At 43.7% G+C, this 18,933-nt stretch overlaps 1 protein-coding gene across 1 annotated transcript in view; it reads left to right on the forward strand.

Annotated features, from left to right (window-relative positions):
- Positions 1-18,933, forward strand: part of PRKCH (protein kinase C eta) — a 225,712-nt gene that overhangs the window by 155,675 nt on the left and 51,104 nt on the right. Inside the window, exon 10 of the mRNA XM_036309254.1 lies at positions 6,827-6,981. Coding sequence (XP_036165147.1) covers positions 6,827-6,981 — 155 coding nt within the window. The remainder of the gene's footprint in view (positions 1-6,826; positions 6,982-18,933) is intronic.

Genomic DNA, 18,933 nt, shown 5'->3' on the forward strand with positions numbered 1-18,933 from the left:
ATTCTCCTGGTAGCAAGTAACAGAAAGCAACTTCACTGGAGTCATGCAATGAAGGGAGAGCTGATCATAATGACTGAAGGATAAAGGGGAGGTCTCCTGGAACACAAGGGCAGAAATTGGCCGGGTCTCTCCAGGGATCTGAAATGTGAAGACATAGGGAACCCAGGCTTTCCTTCTCAGCTCACTCCTGCTGCCCGGTTGCTTGTCTCTGCCTCGCTCTGTGTTTCTTCTTCATTCTCCTCGTCCATCTGTTCATTCGTTCATCAGGATTTCACCACTTTGATATAGATACACAGACATCTCACATGCTCACACCACAAAGGCAACCTCAGCTCCAATTCATGTTTCCTCATTTCCTGCCTAAACTAAAACATCTCTGTTCCAACTTTCCGGGAAAGGGACTGTGGGAAAGCCCAGCTTGGTCCAGTTTGCAGGGATCAGTGAGCTGAACAGTCACCTCCAGAGGTGTCTACCACAGTGACCCGAGGGGAGCTCCTCTCTGGCTCCTGCTCACCCGCTGGTCACCCTCCTGAGGCAATGTCACCCTGTCGCAGGTACCATCTTAACACATCACTGTCATCCACCCAGCCCGTTAGTCTCGAACTTTTCTTCATGCCAGTGCCCATCAGTTTGACCTCTTAAGCAGCCATCCTTCTGGCTTTAGGAGTGCACACCGCTTATCCTGACAGCCACTATCAGTTCAGGGGATATTTTTATCCCCTTTGGCCTGGCAAATGAACAGTGCTGCCCTGATAACCGCCGGGGCAGACGGCCCAGGCTGCAGAAGGTTAATGGAGCCAGGCAGGCGATGACAGGAGTTCCATTATTAACTGGGCACCAGCTCCTTGGCTTCCTGTAACTCACACCAGCAGGGCGAGGGACCAAGGGATGTCTGAGTTGCTTTTATTCCCCCAGGTGTTCTTCACCTGTCTTAATGACTTGCTTTTGTGTTTGGTTGAATCAGGGACAGAAGAGAGGGAGGGACAGACCAAGGGTGGGGCCACCTGGCTTTAGAACTAAGGTGAAGCCAGTCTCCGGGACCTTAGGTTTCTACCAGGCAGGGGAGGGCCAAATTGACTTTAGAGTGGCCGGAGGCCTCAGGGAAACTGAGCAGATGTACAGGCCCAGATTCTGGGAAAGGGACTTTGGAAACACTGGGGTGGCTGTCTACACAGGCTTAGCTATCTGCATAGATTCAATGTAAAAGCAGCCGCCTTTGCTATGGCTGCCCAGTGTGGGATTTGGGAGTTCTTCCCTGCCCAGAAGTGAGTCATGACAGTCTTAACCCACACTGCCCTGCCTCCCTCCCCAGAGGGAGCCCAGAAGGCTTCCTGCAGTTGCTTCACAGTTGGGTTTGTGGAGCACAACCGAGTGTGGGTTAGGTACTCAGTGAGACCTGCTCCTGAACAGCACAGGGAGGGAGTAGAGTTGGAGGCGGGGTTATGCTCCTCTCAGGACTCCACACACAGGCCTCTGCCTCCTAAGGGGCTGGCGCCACCTGGGAAAGGTTTCCTTCAGGCCCCTGGAGCTCATATGGAGGAGGAACATGCAGCTGGAGTGATTTTTTTTTTTTAGATTTTGAAAAATATATATTAATTTCAGAAAGGAAGAGAGAAGGAGGGAGAGATAGAAACATCCATGATGAGAATCATTGATCAGCTGCCTCCTGCACGCTCCCTACTGGGTATTGAGCCCAAAACCCGGACATGTGCCCTTGACCGGAATCGAACCTGGGACCCTTCAATCCATAGGCCACTGAGCCAAACACTATCCACTGAGCCAAACCGGCTAGGGCCGGAGTGACTTGTTTTTGTAGTTGATGCTGTTTTATTTCATGTGGCAGGGAGGTGGGTTCTAACACCTACTGGAGTCCTTTCCAAGCCAAACCCCATAGCTGTCACCTGTTTTAGCTCAGACACCGGGCCTGTAATTATGGTAGAGACCAATAGCTGAGTGACCGTGTGTTCATAGGACTGAGTCCTACAGTTCTCAGCTGTGGAGACCTGGAGAGGGGGTGACTAGAAGCAGCCTAACCAGCCTTTTGCTTTTTCTACCAACACTTGATTACGAAAGGAGCCATATGTGGTACAGGGATGCCCCAGGCCCACAGCCTCAGCCCTGGGAGATCTCTCCCTTTGCAGTCACGACATCCTGACTCACACCTGACACTACTTTACCTGTTCATTCACCGAGATCCCTGGCCCCTCCATCCGCGCTCCAGCCTAACTTGTGCTTCCTCATCCTTCAAGCTGGAGACTTGGCTCCTCTTAGCAGCCTTCCCTAAGTCCCACCCCTGGCTGCTCAGCTGTCCCTTCTATGTCCAGGTGACACCCTATGCCCCCTGTGCTTAGCACCCTGCGGTGTGTGCTCTGTCTACATGTCTGTGAGCTTCCTGAGAAGTGTGGGATCTCATTCCTTTTACAACACTTGGTTCCCACCCGGAGTCTGGCAGAGTGAGTGCTTAGAAAATGTCCCTTCTTGTTGAGAACCTCAAAGGAAGCAGAAAGGATCTCTGAAAGCCTCCAGTAAGCCTGCAGACTAGAGCTCAGACCCTGGCTCCCAGCGGAGGCTGGGAACAAACCAGAGCCAGTTCGGTCTCTCTCTGCTTGTCATTCCAACAAGACTGGCGTTGTGCGCAGATGGAGGGGGCAGGGATCACAGTGAATTCAGGCATCAGAAAGACGGCTGAGGGAGAAGGTGGTCAATAGTGGCCCCGGTAGTGGGCAGCAAGGGAGTGAAGGCCCCTCAGTCTGTATCTGCTTTCCGACGGCCCCTGCCCAGTCACTGCTCTCTAAGACCACCTCGAACTACCCCTTCAATGTCCCAGTTTTCATCCTTCAGATGAAAATTAGAAAACCATGGAGGAAGTCCACATGGCTTTGGTTTGTTTCTAATTGTAAAAGTAATTCACACTTAACATAGAAATCTTTAGAGATACTGAAAAGAATAAGAAGGAAAAAATGTCATCCCACATCCCATAACTGAGAGCTGACTTTTGTCACTATCTAGACATCCTTTCTGTGCACATCTGCATCTTTGACTATAACTGAAATCATTCACATTTATGATCTTTTTTTTTTTACTGAAAACATCTTCATCATCACAGTCACCGCACAACAGCCACTACTATTTGTTGCACGCTTTCTAGACGCCTCACCTGAGGATATGCTTAATGACATTTTATATCTTTTAAATATATTTTAATTGATTTCAGAGAGAAGAAGGGAGAGGGAAAGTTAGAAACATCAGTGATGAGAGAGAATCATCGATCAGCTGCCTCCTTCAAACACCCTACTGGGGCTGAAGTTCGAAACCTGGGCATGTGCCCTGACCCAGATTCGAACCATAACCTCCTGGTTCATGGGCTCATCCTCAACCACTGAGCAACACTGGCCAGGCAATGACATTATATTTCTGATAACGGCCCCTATCTCACTTCACTCATCACCATTGCCACCACCCATAGATGAGTGGGCCTTCTTTGCAAAAGGCTAGGGATTTGGGGTATTTGTCTCCTCTGCACAAGAAATGTCAGAGAAATTGCTGCCAGATTTTAACTGCCTCTGTAGCAGACGTTTTAAGTAAGACAAAGTGTTTAAATAAACAAGGGTTGCTACACAGCAAAAACATTTGGCTAGGTGATAAACATGTTTTTATTTCTCTACCTTGTGACATTATCTTAGGTCTGTGAGAGGATGGACCATTACTTTTCGTTAAATATTATATCTCAGCTGGCTTGTTTCCACTTCCTGCTTACTTAGAGTTCCATGTAGCCCGCGGGCTGTGGGTTGTATCCACTGTTCTAGGTGGCGCCAGACAGGAGGTGAGAAATAAGACTGAAGGGAAAGAAACCTGGATTTTCACAGTTCTAAAGCGTATGACCTCTTTGCTGTGCATCACCTCCCCCCCACCCCCACCCCAACCCCATTATCTGAGAACCTGCCTATAGGGCTGGGGGCGGAGCCTGAGAAAGAAGAGATGAGCAGGATTGGAAGACAGTATTTCCTTCCCCCAGATCTGGAGTTTAGACCAGGGTCTAGCTTTTCAAACTTGAGATAGAATGATTGGGGAGTGGAGGGGCGGGGCGGGGGGGGGGAGGCGGGGGGACTAGAAATAGATGACATTTTCCTTGGAATGCCCTCATCGTTTCTATGCCTGCTGCCCTAGCAATTCTGGGCCAGTACAGACTTCCAGAATAGCCACTTACCTACTGACCCCATTCCAGTAATCAGGTATTTCTGGTTATTGGAATTCACATGACTGCCAGTAACAGCCACGAAAGAACTGAACAGGCTGGTTAGCAAAAATGTCACAGGGGCCCAGCTGGTGTGGCTCAGTAGTTGAGCATTGGCCTATGAACCAGGAGGTCAGGGTTCAAGATTCCCCGCCCGTCTGGTCACATGCCTGGGTTGCAGGCTCAATCCGTAGTTGGGGGGTGGGGGGGCGTGCAGGAAGCAGCTGATCAATGATTCTCTCTCATCATGGATGTTTCTCTCCCTCCCTCTCCCTCCCTCTCCCTTCCTCTCTGAAATCAATAAAAATGTATTTTTTTTTAAATGCCATAAGGGTGGTTCAGAGCCACTCATCTTCGCCCCCACCTTGGCCACCCCTCCAAAGGAACACAACATCAGCATAACAACTGCCAGTGTGGATGCAGCTCTCAGATGTGTCTCAATCGGACACTTACCCTCCACCCCATCGCTAACCCGCTCGTCCCACCTGAGTCCTTCCTAGGCAACAAACATGGAATACCACTGCACTCCCAATCTCATCCCACCCAACTCTGCCTCTCACTCCTGTCAGTCACACCCAAATGACGGCCCTTCGCTTAGTCAGACAGCTTGCTGTATTTAGTTGTCTGTTGGCTTATATTGGCCAACCTTAAGAGTTGTTGTGTTTTTCAATGGAATACTATGCTGCTGTAAAAAAGAAGGAATTCTTACCATTTGCAACAGCATGGATAGAACTGGAGAGCATTATGCTAAGTGAAATAAGCCAGTCAATGAACGAAAAATACCACATGAGCTCACTCATTTACGGGTAATAAGACCATTATAAACTGATGAACAAAAATAGATACAGAGGCAGAGCAGCATCGAACAGACTGTCAAACTACAGCAGGGGGTGGGTAAGAGATCAACCAAAGGACTTGTATGTATGCATATAAGCATAACCAATGGACACAAGACACTGGCGGGGAGGGGAGGTCGGGGGAAGGTCAAGGGGGGGAAAAAGGAGACATATGTACTACTCTTCATAATACTTTAAGCAATAAAAAAAAAAAAGTTGTGTTTTTGCTGTTTGGTTTTTGTTTTTGTGGGTGTGGATCCTGTCACTCCCTCTCACTCTTAAATTCTTGCTTGTCCTGACCATAGAGAGATGTTTTTTAGATACAGAGGACTGACACCACCCCCTTCTAATCAAGGTCTTAAAATCAGGACTAGGAGGTGGGAAAATGTAATGTCTTCTCATCAGGATGGGCCTGATTAAACTAGTGATGAATAGGTGAGCGAGAACACACTATCTTTGCTTACAGCTCAGCTATAACACTCAGAGCAAAGCTGACAGCACTAAAAACTACAAATGAAGATGGGTTTTTTGTGTACACATCCTCTGTGAGTTGGTAAAATACCAATTTCTTTACAAAATGACATCCCACCTCCCTCCTACCTCAGAGGAGGCTGGTCATCAGCCCTGATGTTGCTCATCCTGCAGGTCTTATATGCTACTAGCTCAGAGAGACCTCCCCTGACCCCAAGCAGATGACCGATCTCATGGCTTCCTCCACAGGATTTACCAGGATTTGTAAATTTGCTTGTTTATATGACTTTTGGGTTTGCTGTTGTTTTAAGGAATGTGTGTCTCTCACACCATACTCTGTATGGGCAGAGGCTGTGTCTGTGTTTTGCCTGTTTACTCTGTTGGGTTCCCAGCACCTAATTTAATACTGGCTAACCTGGGACTCATAAATGTTAGTGGGAGGGAGTGAGGAAATGGATCTTAGAGCTTCCAGAAACCAGGTGTTTAACACTGTCAGCCTCGGAGACATCACTTTGTAATTGAGACTTAAACATTTCTTCCATCGAGCTGTCTTAATTTCCCAGCCCTTGATCACACCATTTGCACAGTGCTTAGTACACAGTATTTATTGGTCATTTTTTAAGGAGCCCATTTCACCTGCTGGGTTGAGAGCTCCTGCCAGTGGAGACGGCATCTCCTTGTCTACATTCCCACTCCTGACTCAGGAATCTTCTGATGGACTGAATGGGATTTCTAATGTTGGGGATCACTCTGAGGCTGTGGTTAGACTACTGTTTGGCTGATTTGTCCCAAGCATTTTCCTTTTTCTGTGGTTGTTCTCTGCCCAGGTATGATGGCTAAAGCACTGTTAGATGTCCCTTACTTCCTGTGATTAAACCTGAATGTTCCAGGCGAAAGGCATGTACTTTGCAACTTATGGTGCTCTCTTCCAGCTCATAAAACCCTATGATTTGGGTGTCCTCGCTTTAATAAAGGCCCAAATAATTAAGCTCAGGGTTGCATGGCATTTAAGGTACAGAGCGAGAACTAGAACGAAAGGCTTCGGCTATCTTCTCTACTTTTCATTTAATGTAGACATTGAAGGCTGTGTGGAATTACTTATAGGAGACCCTGGTCGTACTCCCTACCTCCTCCCAGGGATCGAATCCTAGGCGACCCAGCCTGCTTTCCCCAGAGCCCCTGTCAGGACATTGCATTGAGTACCTCCATCTGACAGCCTCTTCTCCCCAGGCCGCTGCCCAAGGTAATTGATGCTGATGGGATCCTCTCTTGTGCTTGTATCCAGGATCGGCTGTTTTTCGTGATGGAATTTGTGAATGGGGGCGACTTGATGTTCCACATCCAGAAGTCTCGTCGTTTTGATGAAGCACGAGCTCGTTTCTATGCTGCGGAAATCATTTCGGCGCTCATGTTCCTACACGAGAAAGGCATCATCTACAGGTGAGTTCTGATTGCTTGTAACTCCTCCCATAATTCATAGCCTGTTCCCTCCCCTGGCTTAACCCAGTCTTCCATTTCTCATGATACTGAAATCTTTGGGGAATTAAATTCACAAAGGTTTGAGTTTCCATTAGAATAAACAAATAATGTAGTGATCAACATTGCCTGTAGAGTAAAACTTGTCCCCATGTGGTGTGTGTAAAATAGGCTGGGAAAAGACTACTCATGAGTTTGCTCAGCTGGGGTTTGCTAACGGCCTGGTATAGCCAAATTCTGCAAGGTGCTGAACACATTGTTGCTCTCTCTCTTTTTCTCTTCTTTAATGTTGGAAATTATTGGTTCCATTAAAAAAATTCCTGCCTAAATAGACAGGTGTGATCATTGTTGCCCTGAGTTGATGAGAATCCCAGTCAGATATGGTGGCGGCTCACCAGCTGAGACTCTGAGAGGTGAACTGTTGATGCGCAATGTCCCGTTTGACGATATTTCTCATTTGGAGCCTCCTCCCAAATATTATTTGACTCCATTTCACAGCACACAATCCTTTGATCATAATACAACGTACATTGAAAGGGCTTGAAATCTGGTTGCTGTTGTTAGAGCTCAAGGAATATCAGATGACACTTTAATCAGACAGAAGAAGGTTAGGTAAAGTGGGAATGTAATCGTGGATTTCAGACAATCGTTAGTCTTAAATGTCCCTCTTTTCCCTGTTGCCACCGTCCCTCTACTCTTTAAATCACTTTATAACTTAATTGCCATGTATACTCTTTATTTTCTCTTGAGATGCTGTCTCTTGAGAAAAATTCTCTTATAGGAGGAGAATGAATGTCGACGAAGAACTTCCGGATTGAAACTTGCTACTTGTTAGCTTTGCTATGTGCTGTTCCTTTTGCGAACTCATGACAGAATTGGCATCGTTATCAAAGTGCAAGAGAACTCTAGCAACAGGGCATTTTCTTAAATACCCCACGAGTCAGCAGAGGAGGGGAGGAGGGAGACTAGTAAAGATTGGAGCAGGATGCTGATGATGCCAGAAAGACGTGGGAAAGTGACAGAGGGAAACAGGCTCACTACAGCAATGTCTCCTCAGCTAGATGTAGCCACGCCCCAGCAGTGAGGTAGAGAAGGGGGTGCAGAGCAGGAGCCAGGCCGCATGACCCGCACAGGGACTAACTATCTTCGAAGGTCCTCAGGAATCTCCACTCATTCTCGAGTCAGGGAGCTGCCCAGGTGACTGTAGACAGCGGCGCTGTGAGCTTTCTTAACCAGGCATGGTGTTCCCCTGGGGGCTCTACCATGGAATTTCCCGTCACAGTGTCCTGCCCAGCCCATGGTTGGCAGTGGTTGCTGATACAGTCTCTGATGGCAGAGGGAGGTCAGAGTCCTTCCTGATGCTGCTGTCAGATTCTGGGCCCTGAACTCATTTTTGTTCTCCTGTCCATGGCTTATCCACCCACTTCTGCTTTGTTTAACCCAGAGAGAGCCTTACGCACATTTAATTTTTAAGAACAGTGACTTCCCTACTAGATAGGGACTTCTGTTATAAATCATCATCATCATAACAATGGCAACAGCAGCTAAACTGAGCTCTTGTTACAGGCTCAGCACTTTGCATTTCTCCTGGGATCCTTCTAACAGCATTATTATATAATAGTAACATTGTTCATGTTATTTAGATGAATAACTGTGTCTTAGAAAGCCTTAATAACCAGATCACTACCTGGTAGTGAAGCCAGAATTCAAAACTAAGTTTTTAAACACTGAGCTGCACTATCTCCTGGGGAGAGACTTATATTCTAGGAGTACCACTAAAGCGTGGCTTCTTATAACCCTCCTGGTGATCCGGAACTTTATTCATGAAAATGAGACATAGTGGGTATCTTAGCCCACTTGGGCTGCTATAAGAAATACCATGGACTGGGTGGTTTATAAACAACAGAAATTTACTTCTCACAGTTCTGGAGGCTGGAAGTCTAAGATCAAGGTGCCAGCCTTGATTCGGCATCTGGTGATGGCGATTGGGTACTAATTCTATATATGAGGGCTCCACCCTCATGGCTTAAACACCTCTCAAAGGCCCACCTTCTAATACCATCTCTTTGGGGTTTGCATTTCAACACAATGAATGTTTTGGCGTTGGGGTGCTGGAGGGGAAACATTTAGACCCCAGCAGCGGAGAGAAGCATAAGGTCTAAATTCATTTTTTTGAATACTCAGACGCTTTTCTTAAGCACCATGTTACATGGCCGAGAGGCAGCAAGCTTGGGTTCCTGTGTAGGATGTGCCCGCCTCTGCGTCTGCTTGTTTCATGTGTCCCGAAATGTGGAGGATGGGCATTGATTTGATGTGGTTTCTGGTAAAGCGGTATCAGCCGCATCTTGAGTTTTGTTTCAGTTCTTGGTATCCGTGGTTCAATTCTGAGAATTTATTTTAGTTTGCTCTTTATCTTCAATCCCACGCGCAGGTTCTAGCTGTGATGGTTGACTGAAGGGAGCACATTGCGTGAGGATGGATGCAAATGCTATTTTTATCCTGTGGATTTATTTCACAGGATAGTTGAATTCCATTCAAGGTACTGGCCTGAGAGTGAGTCTTAAGGCTAAGTCTTTGAAAGCCCTTGGACTTCCCACACTGTAAGGAGCGCATTGGAATCATAGAAGGTGTGCATTTATACGGAAAGCACAGTGAGAAACTTGGGAGCACCAGACAGCCTCATGTATCGTACATGTCCCAAGATGGCCTTTCTTGGAGTTTAAATGATCTTTCTGTATTGGATGATATCTCTGACCTGTCCAAATGGAGTTGTTGTTGTTATTTGTTTGTTTGTTTGTTTGCGAGGTCTTTCTCTCTTTTTTTTTTTTTTCCTTTTTTTTTCGTAGAGGTTTATTTTCCAGCAAATATAAAGATGGCACCATCTGCAAGCTATTGCCCCGCAGGACTTTAGAAGATAGGACTTTAGGTTCCCTCTGACAGGACTTTCTTCTCTCTCTTAGCTGACTGTGCCTGTGGGAAAGGAGACAGGCCAATTACATTTCTGTGCTTTTCCGCTTGTGTCCTGACCCAGATTCTCAATGTGTTCACTTGCATTTCATGAAGGAACAGAAACCCAGTTCCCAGGAGATACAGCAAGAGAAGGGTCTGCCCCATTGCCTTAGGTTGGAAAGTCTGGAGCCGGCCATAGGCAAGAAGAGAAGGCTGGGAAGTAAGGAGTCAGTGAGTCACTTTGCTAAGGGAAAAAGGACTGTTCATCCCCTGTCCTGGGCTTGTTGGCTGTCTGAGAGCCCAGATAGTGCTCATGAATAATTTTACATGGGCATTGACTTTTTTCCAGAGTCAAACCTGACAGAAAAGTTAGGGAAACAAAGGGGCATGCATCCCATTGGCCAGCATAATGGGCACTATTTTCTGTCATGTTTCATGAGCTGTATTCAAGGGGAATTCAGCCACCATTGACATTTCAACCCAAACTCCTGGCGCCAGCCAGCGCACATTGGATTTGCTTTTGTTGGCGAAGCGTGGACTGTATCTCAGACATGTTGAGTGGGGAAGACGTTACAGAAGAGCACAGTTTGTTTTTATTCTTCCTCACCATGTTACACTTGAACATACGCCACATTTCAACACAGTTTTCAACTCATGGGTCTGACCACTTTGGGCCATATGCAGTTCTTAGCATGCTGGATTCTTGAGTACATGATAACCAATATTTAGTCTTAAAGCCTGTCAATGTAGGAAACATCCAAACCTGTAGAGGATTTTTATGAATTAATTGAGCCAAACTGACAATTATTGGGGAGCAAAATCTCACAGATTAAGAAAATGCTCTGGAGAATGGCAGTTTTACAGCTTATTTTATATATTAGGATAAAAGGAGGAGATGTAAGGAGGGTTACATGAAATCCATTGGTAGTAGATTAGGAAGGTGGGAGAAAGCAAAGTAGGGAAATCTCTGGGATTGGATAAAAAGTAAAATGAGACATCAGTGGGCATACTAAAGTTAACAATTTACAACACATAGAGATGGTATTCCAGAAACAAGATAACAATGAAGGGTGTTCTGGTGTGGTGAGTGTACCCTGAGAGGTCTGGAAAAGGAGGCTGACTTTACAAAGATATGTTATCCTAGATGCAAAAGATAACAGACTTAGTTAAGATAAAGATTGCACTTTGTCAAGGAAGCTACAGGCCTAGGGTGTAACTACCAGCCACGATCTTCATCTGCTTTATGAATGTTTATGTTCAGAGAATTCTCTATGGTTACTTTCGGTCTCTGGGTGTGTAAGGCCCTTGCCATGTGGCCTCCCCTGAGTTTGTTAGGTTTAGGCTGTGACCCCTTTTTCATCCACAAGCTCCAAGTGCTTACTGTGGGAATTTGCTCTAATTTTCCCCATGTGGAACTGGCCCACAGCCTCTGACTGCTAGACCTGACATATTGTCTTGTACCCATATACCTATGCAGCATAGTACTTTTAAAGAAAATCACCTTTGAAATCTCTTCCAATTGACAGAACAATCTCCACTTAATTTGACTTTTTTTAAAATTCAGAATTTGGTAAGATTTTCAGTATCCCTCCAAGATAAGCTGTGTTAAGCTAGGCTTTAAATATAACTGTTGGATCTGCATGAATATACCAATCTCTAATATAATCTGACTCTTATTTCACAAAATTATCATAAAGGACCATCAGCTGCTTTGCTGATTCCAGATACCCGTGTGTTCTGAAGTTAGCTGAGCATCGCTTTGCTCGGAGAGCCCACTGTGAGGCCATCCCTGTGAGCATTGCTTTCATGTCCAGAATTCACAAGTCATCTGTTTCCAAATCAATTTGCATGTTGGTTCAGTGATGAATATCCCATGCTGCGTCATTGTTTTCTGATATCTTCCTCTCCCCCTCTTGAAAACTGTGGCAATACCTTTCTGATTCCCATCTCCTGGCATCTTTCTTATTCCTCTTTCTTATCAGCAGACTTTCAGAGTCCCCAAATGTCTTTCTGTGAACCTGGAATTTTTTACTCTTACTGTTACCTCACCTATTTTGGAATTCAATTCCATTTATTCTACTCATTCTAGTGAGAAAAGTCTTATTTTTAGATGAAGATGAAAGTCAAATAAAGGAGCTCAGTTTTCCCTCTGCCATCTGAGAACATTAGTCCTGCCTCGAGAACTGGGTCTGCTCTTTCTTGATCTGAAAAGATTTGTCATTTTCATATGTCAGAGATGACATGCTAGCTGTGGGATTCTCAGTACCTTACACTTTCACATCGGATTTTGACTGTGAGCCCTTACCTTATCCAGGTTATTACTGGAACTCTGAACATTTTAGTCACAATCCTGTCTCCCTTCCTCTTTTTTAAAAAATTAAAATAAAATTTTAATTGATTTTTAGAGAGAGGAAGAGAGGGGGGCAACATCCATCGGCTGCCTCGGGGATCAAACTTGACACCCTTTGGTGTACAGGACGACATTCCAACCGAGACACACTGGCCAGGTCCTGTCTCCCTTCTTAGCTTGTCATGCCTGCTGTGCCACATCGTGGCCTCATCCAGTGCCTGTTCTTTCACTGTCACCAGAAAGTGACTTCAGTTCTTCACTCCTAAGATCCTTTTTCAAGGATGTGAGGGACAGCTCAGAGGCTTTCTAGCTTATTAGCATAGCTGTCCTTCCCCCCCAAATGAACCTCATTTGGCCACTTTTCTTCCTTATACAACCTTTGGAGATATTTTACAAATATTTATTGAGTGCCGACTCTCAGCCAAGGACATGGACATGATGATGAGCAAAAACAAAAATGCTCCCTTGTGGAGAGTATGGTGTAGTGAGGGAGAAAGACATCATCCCAATAATCATACCAATAGAAAATTCCAACTGTGCAGAGGAGGAATGCATTGCCATGAGTGAGAACCTCTAATAGGGTGATTTGATCTGATTGTGACTCTTGAGCTGAGTTAACTAGTGAAGAGGGAAGGAAAGAGCATTCAAGATAAGGAATAGCAAATACAGGTGCCCAGTGTCAGGAAGGAGCATGGCAAGTTCAAGGGCTTTTAAAGAAGCCTATTGTAGTTGGAGACTAGACGCATATCTTCCCAAGATTGGCATTTCATTATCCTAGTGTTTCCATTGTTATCAAGATTTTATTGGGTACTCCTTATAAATAATTTATTTAAAAGTTAGGTCAGCCTGGTCATGTGGCCAATCCCTGGGCGAGCTATCCATTCACAGTGAGTTCCTGTGTCCAGTTCCCCATGTTTATCTTCAACAATGGAATTATAAAATATTAGAGTCAGCTGAGACCTCCAAGAGTACTTACTAGTAGTGCCAAGTTCTCCTTTACAGATGAGGGAATCAAGTCAGAAACATTCCGACAGTGATTGGCTTCTTAGAATGAATGTTTTCCTGAGATGATTCACAATTTATTTTTCATCTCCAGGAAAAAAAAAATCACTATTAGAAAATTTTGTTTCAATCTTCAACTTACTGCAGACATGAAGAACTAATCAGGACATCTGGAGGCATTTGATACTGTTCACTCCATTTCAAAGAAGAAAATGCAATTTGGCTCAGAATATATTTACTGAGCTCCCACTTGTGTTGGGAGTAGATACAAAATGAGTAGATGTGGTGTCTACCCTTTGAGGTTCTTTCTGTGGGTGGGAGAGAGGGTCCATAGTAAGTAATGGCAGATGAATTCTAAAGTTGGAGCATGCCCAGTGTATTATGGGAGCACAGAGAATGGTCTGTTAGTCTCAAATGAACACTAGAAAGTAGAACAACTAGGACTGGGTGGACCCAGGGGATAAAGAAGAAACATGAGATCATTCCCAGGAGTTAAGTGAAAAGGTTCAATGGATAGTGGTACCATTAGCTAAAAGAGATTATGAGATCAGGAAGAGATCAAAGTAAAAGATAATGATATGTAGAGACATAATATGCCAGGTACTTGAGACACATGCCAGTGATGCTCAATGGACAGGTGGACATGAGTCTGAAGTCCAGTGAAGAAAATGGACTAGAACTAAATATTTGGAAGTCATCAGGACATAGCTATTAGTTCATATCACGGGACTGGGTGAGATCACTCAACAAGAGTTTATTAAATGGAACAGTGAGCCAAGGACAGAACCCTAGAGAACCAGGCCCCATTAGAAATCTGCCTACCTTTGGCTCCAAGGTAAAAAAAACTTGATATACTGGATCATTTACAGTTGTGTCCACAAAGTGCAATTCCATTGAAAATATCCTATATCCATGGTCGGCAAACTGCGGCTCGCAAGCCACATGCAGCTCTTTGGCCCCTTGAGTGTGGCTCTTCCTAAGCCTTAGGAGTACCTTAATTAAGTTAATAACAATGTACCTACCTATATAGTTTAAGTTTAAAAAATTTGTCTCTCAAAAGAAATTTCAATCGTTGTACTGTTGATATTTGGCTCTGTTGACTAATGAGTTTGCCGACCACTGTCCTATATAATAAAAGGCTAATATGCAAATCAACTGAACTGTGGAATGACCAATCGCTAAGATGCGCACTGACCACCAGGGGGCAGGTGCTCAACGCAGAAGCTGCCCCCTGGTGGTCAATGCACTCCCAGAAGCTGGGCTCACGGCTGTCTCCATGGGGAGTGGGCCTAAGCTGTCAGTCAGACATCCCCTGAAGGCTCCCGGACTGCGAGATCCCCACCCCCTCCCCGCTGAGTGCATGAGTCTCGTGCACTGGGCCTCTAGTAATGCTATTAAAAAATAGAAAAAGATCACTCATTTTAAAGTAAGTTTGAGAGTCAACATACAGGTTTGGGCCAAAGTAAGTTTACAGTTATGAATACACAAAACACAGAGTTTATTCTTGGATTATTTATTAATTATTGTAATCCTTATTTGTATTACAACTGTAAACCTACTTTTGCCCACTCTGGTATATTCTTTCAACAAAGAATGCAGGGCATGGTTTTCAGAAGAGCTATGTGCCAGACTAAATTCTGCTTCATGCTGGGCCTAGGGATGTGGGCAGGCTGCTAAATGCCCTGGGCCCATTTACCCATCTCTCCATTGGGGGCATTGTTGATACGGCTTCCCTGTAGGGTGTTGGTGAAGCTCAAACCTGATGGAAGTGAAAATATGAGAGCCCTTTGAATTGTGCCAGATCAGTATAAGATACTATTCTTTGCATGTGTGCTATCAGCTGATTTGGGTTTTCTTTGTAGCCTTGGCTTGAGCTGAAATTATTCTCAAAAAACTTCCTTAGGAATAGGTAATTTTCACAGAAATTGGAGTTCTAGCTTGTAAAGCCAAACCTCTGAAGACCAATCCAATGGTGCTTTTCTTTCTAATCAAACCACTTTGTTGGCATTTTAGCAATATCTTGAAAATGTATGTAATTAGTATACTTACCATGTATCCATCATAAATCCTTAAGATAGTTTTCTTAGGAAGACCTGCAGCATATAAGACTTGAAGACCATACTCTTGTATTTTATTTACAATTTCAGCTGTGTCTCTAATGTTTGGGGGAAGCAATTGAATTCACTTTGAGTTCACCTTTTTCAGTATTGAAGTAAATTTTTGGTTTTCATTTGAGGGAGATTCAGAAACATTTTCAGACCATTGGTGAATTTCCTGGTGGCTTAGTCCCAGTAATACAGTTTCTTAAAGGACCCAGATTAATGGCAGAAAGACATCTCAGCCCTGGAACGCCAGGATTGTTTTTCTGTACTTCACATTTGTTAAATCAGAGTCCTCATCAGTGTTTGACCTTTTGTGTCAACAAAGGCTCTGGTTATTTGCAACTAATTGATAAATGTGCTAATGGTTTCACTGGCTAATGAAATCAGACCACCTGTTTTGCTCTTCTCCCCACCAAATTGACCAAGAAACCTATTGCTTCATTATAATTAAACACAATCTTGGATTTGAGCAATAAAAATATAGTCAGTTGATCTTTAGGTACTAGATAAACACTGCCATTTGTAAAAAGAATAATTTAATTGTGCACTTGAACAAATGCTTATGAAATGTCTACTCAGTGCAAAAGCTTTATGTCAGGCTGTCAGAGGATAAGAGAATAAAGAACAGCCATGCCCTCGAGCTCAGGGTGTTTGTTCATTTCTCTAACCAGTATATGTTGAGCACCTGCGGGGTGCCAGGCACTGTTTTAAGCTCTGGGAGTGCACAGGAAATAAAGCAGACAAAACCCCTACCCTCTGGGAGCTTAAATTCTATTGCAGGTAGCCAGACAAACAAAAAGTAAATATATTGAATGGGGTTTTTTGTTTTTTAAAAAAAATATGTATTAAATTGGTTGGGTACATTGAATGTTGGGGTGATGAATTCTATGGAGAAAGAGCTGTGTAAGGGGAAGATAAAGTTCAGGGAGAATGGTTTTAATGAGTTACACAGAGGATTTAGAAAAGCATCTCTGAAAAGGGATATTTGAGCAGATGAGCAGAGACCTAAGGACGTGATGAAGCAAGCTCTGTGTGTGCATCTAGAAGAGAATCCCAGATGACAGAAGGAATGCCAGGGACTGGCAAAGAGAACAGTAGGCTGGAGCAGGTGCACTGGGGCACAGTAGAGGGAGCTGCTCCAAGCTCTCGCCTAGATTCTTCCATTTGGAATAATAGCCACGTGTTGAGCATGTAAGTCATAGGATAAGCACCTTTGTAAGGAGGTTTTATCTACTTACTTTTAACTTCTTGTGACATCTCTCCAAGATAAGAGGCATTATCCTCATTTTACAGATAAGAAAGTTTGAGGCTCTGGGAACTAAATGACTTACTTGCTCAAGGTCATACAGTATGTGGTGGAACTCTACAATCCCACCTCAGTTTTGAATGCACGAAGGTTGCCGGGTTCCCTCGAGTTCCCACGAGGTGGGAGCACGTGCATTTTTTCCCTTGGCCTTGAACCTTTTCTCCTCTTTGCCAAGCTGGCTCCTGCCAGCCTGTGCTGTCTCAGCTTAGTTGTCATCTTGTCTGGGGAACTTTTCCAGATTCCCCTAACCTCCGATCTCGATCTAGATGATGTGCCCATCCTCTGCTCCCACGGCATCCTGTAATAAGCTCCCTACAGCACTGTCACTGGCCGGACCTCCGCCTTGGGGTTGTTGTGTGAGGATAGGGACTGTCCATAGCCCACCACCTATCCCCAGCATTGCACTGGTCCAAACCCATGATTAGCTCAGAATTCAAGTAGTGCTTTTAAGGAAAAAGTCAATGAAAGCCTTTCAAGAAATTTTTCTGATCTACTGAAAAAAAAAAAAATTGAGCATCCATAATAGCATTTGAAAAATGATAGTTCTAATTCTTCAAGAATTTTAAAATTTTGGATTTTCATTTTGATCATATTAATCATTCTTTTATTCACTATAAAGACACAATTGCTTGTTCCTTGCAATTGCAGTTCTCAAATGAGAGGTATTTCATAGGAAGCCACTCATTGCAAACGTTTCTTCAGGTGGCCTTTAAAAAGGAGCCATCTGGTACTTGGGTTTGAGAAACTGGGATCTCCGCTATGGCTCTCCTCCACATTGTCTCCCTGGATAACGTGGGTCCGTAGCATTTGCGGCGAATTTAAGTTGTGTACTTTTCTGCTTAAGGTGATGCTAGTCCCTCTCAGAGTTGCATTAGATCTGTCTGCTATAATCAGAGGACTTCACAATAGTAATCTACTCCAATTTTTATGCCTCTCCGCTAAAAGCAAAGGTGATAACTTCCTCAAGATTATCTTATAAACTGGACATTGCTTTGTAAGTTCCTTAAACCTACGTGTATATTTTACACATATGACTGGGGTTGCACTTTTCTACGGTTACGTGTATGTTATTGAATAACATTAATACCCTAAGTGATAAAGGGGCTGCATCTTCAAATGAGGTTATACAAAAATATTCTTCTTATAAAAATGTGTGTATATAATCTTCATTGGGTATATTTTCATTAGAGAAATTTCCCCCTGTTCATTTTAAAAATGAAATTATTCTCTAATTATAAAAGTAACACTATAGTAAGTGTTGCTATTTAAAATATAAAAAGTAGCCAAACCGGTTTGGCTCAGTGGATAGAGCGTCGGCCTGCGGACTCAAGGGTCCCAGGTTCGATTCCGGTCAAGGGCATGTACCTTGGTTGCGGGCACATCCCCAGTGGGAGGTGTGCAGGAGGCAGCTGGTCGATGTTTCTCTCTCATCGATGTTTCTGACTCTCTATTCCTCTCCCTTCTTCTCTGTAAAAAATCAATAAAAAATATTTAAAAAAATAAAATAAAATAAAATAAAATAAAATAAAATAAAATAAAATATAAAAAGTAGCCGTAACCAGTTTGGCTTAGTGGATAGAGCGTCGGCCTGCAGACTGAAAGGTCCCAGGTTCGATTCCGGTCAAGGGCATGTACCTTGTGGCGGGCACATCCCTAGTAGGAGGTGTGCAGGAGGCAGCTGATCGATGTTTCTCTCTCATCGATGTTTCTAACTCTCTATCTCTCTCCCTTCCTCTCTGTGAAAAATCAATAAAATGTATATAAAAAATAAAAATAAATAAGTAAATAAAATATAAAAAGTAAAAATGAAATAACTTATAATCCTGCCACAGAAAGATAATAATTTTTCTTCAGTTATAGTTCCTTAAAGTTTTTAATGTCTTTTTAAAAATTTTTTATTTTTTTTAAATTTTATTTTATTTTTTTACATCACCATTTATTCCCTTTATGCCCTCTCCCACCTCCACCTAACCTCCTCCACCCCCTTTAATGTATTTTTTTAAAACAAAATTGAGGTCATACTATATATTTTAACCTAATTTTTTACTTACCATTTCACCTACTATGAAAGACATTTACATTCTTTTTCAACTTAATATTAATTGATAGAGTGGTCTATTATATGGACCTACTTAATTCATAGTACATTTAAGTTGATGTACTATTACTAATGATGATGTATACAACTATTTGGGTCTGTCTTTGAT

This window comes from Myotis myotis, unplaced genomic scaffold (assembly GCF_014108235.1).
Source record: "Myotis myotis isolate mMyoMyo1 unplaced genomic scaffold, mMyoMyo1.p scaffold_m19_p_1, whole genome shotgun sequence".
Classification (NCBI taxonomy): Eukaryota; Metazoa; Chordata; class Mammalia; order Chiroptera; family Vespertilionidae; genus Myotis; species Myotis myotis.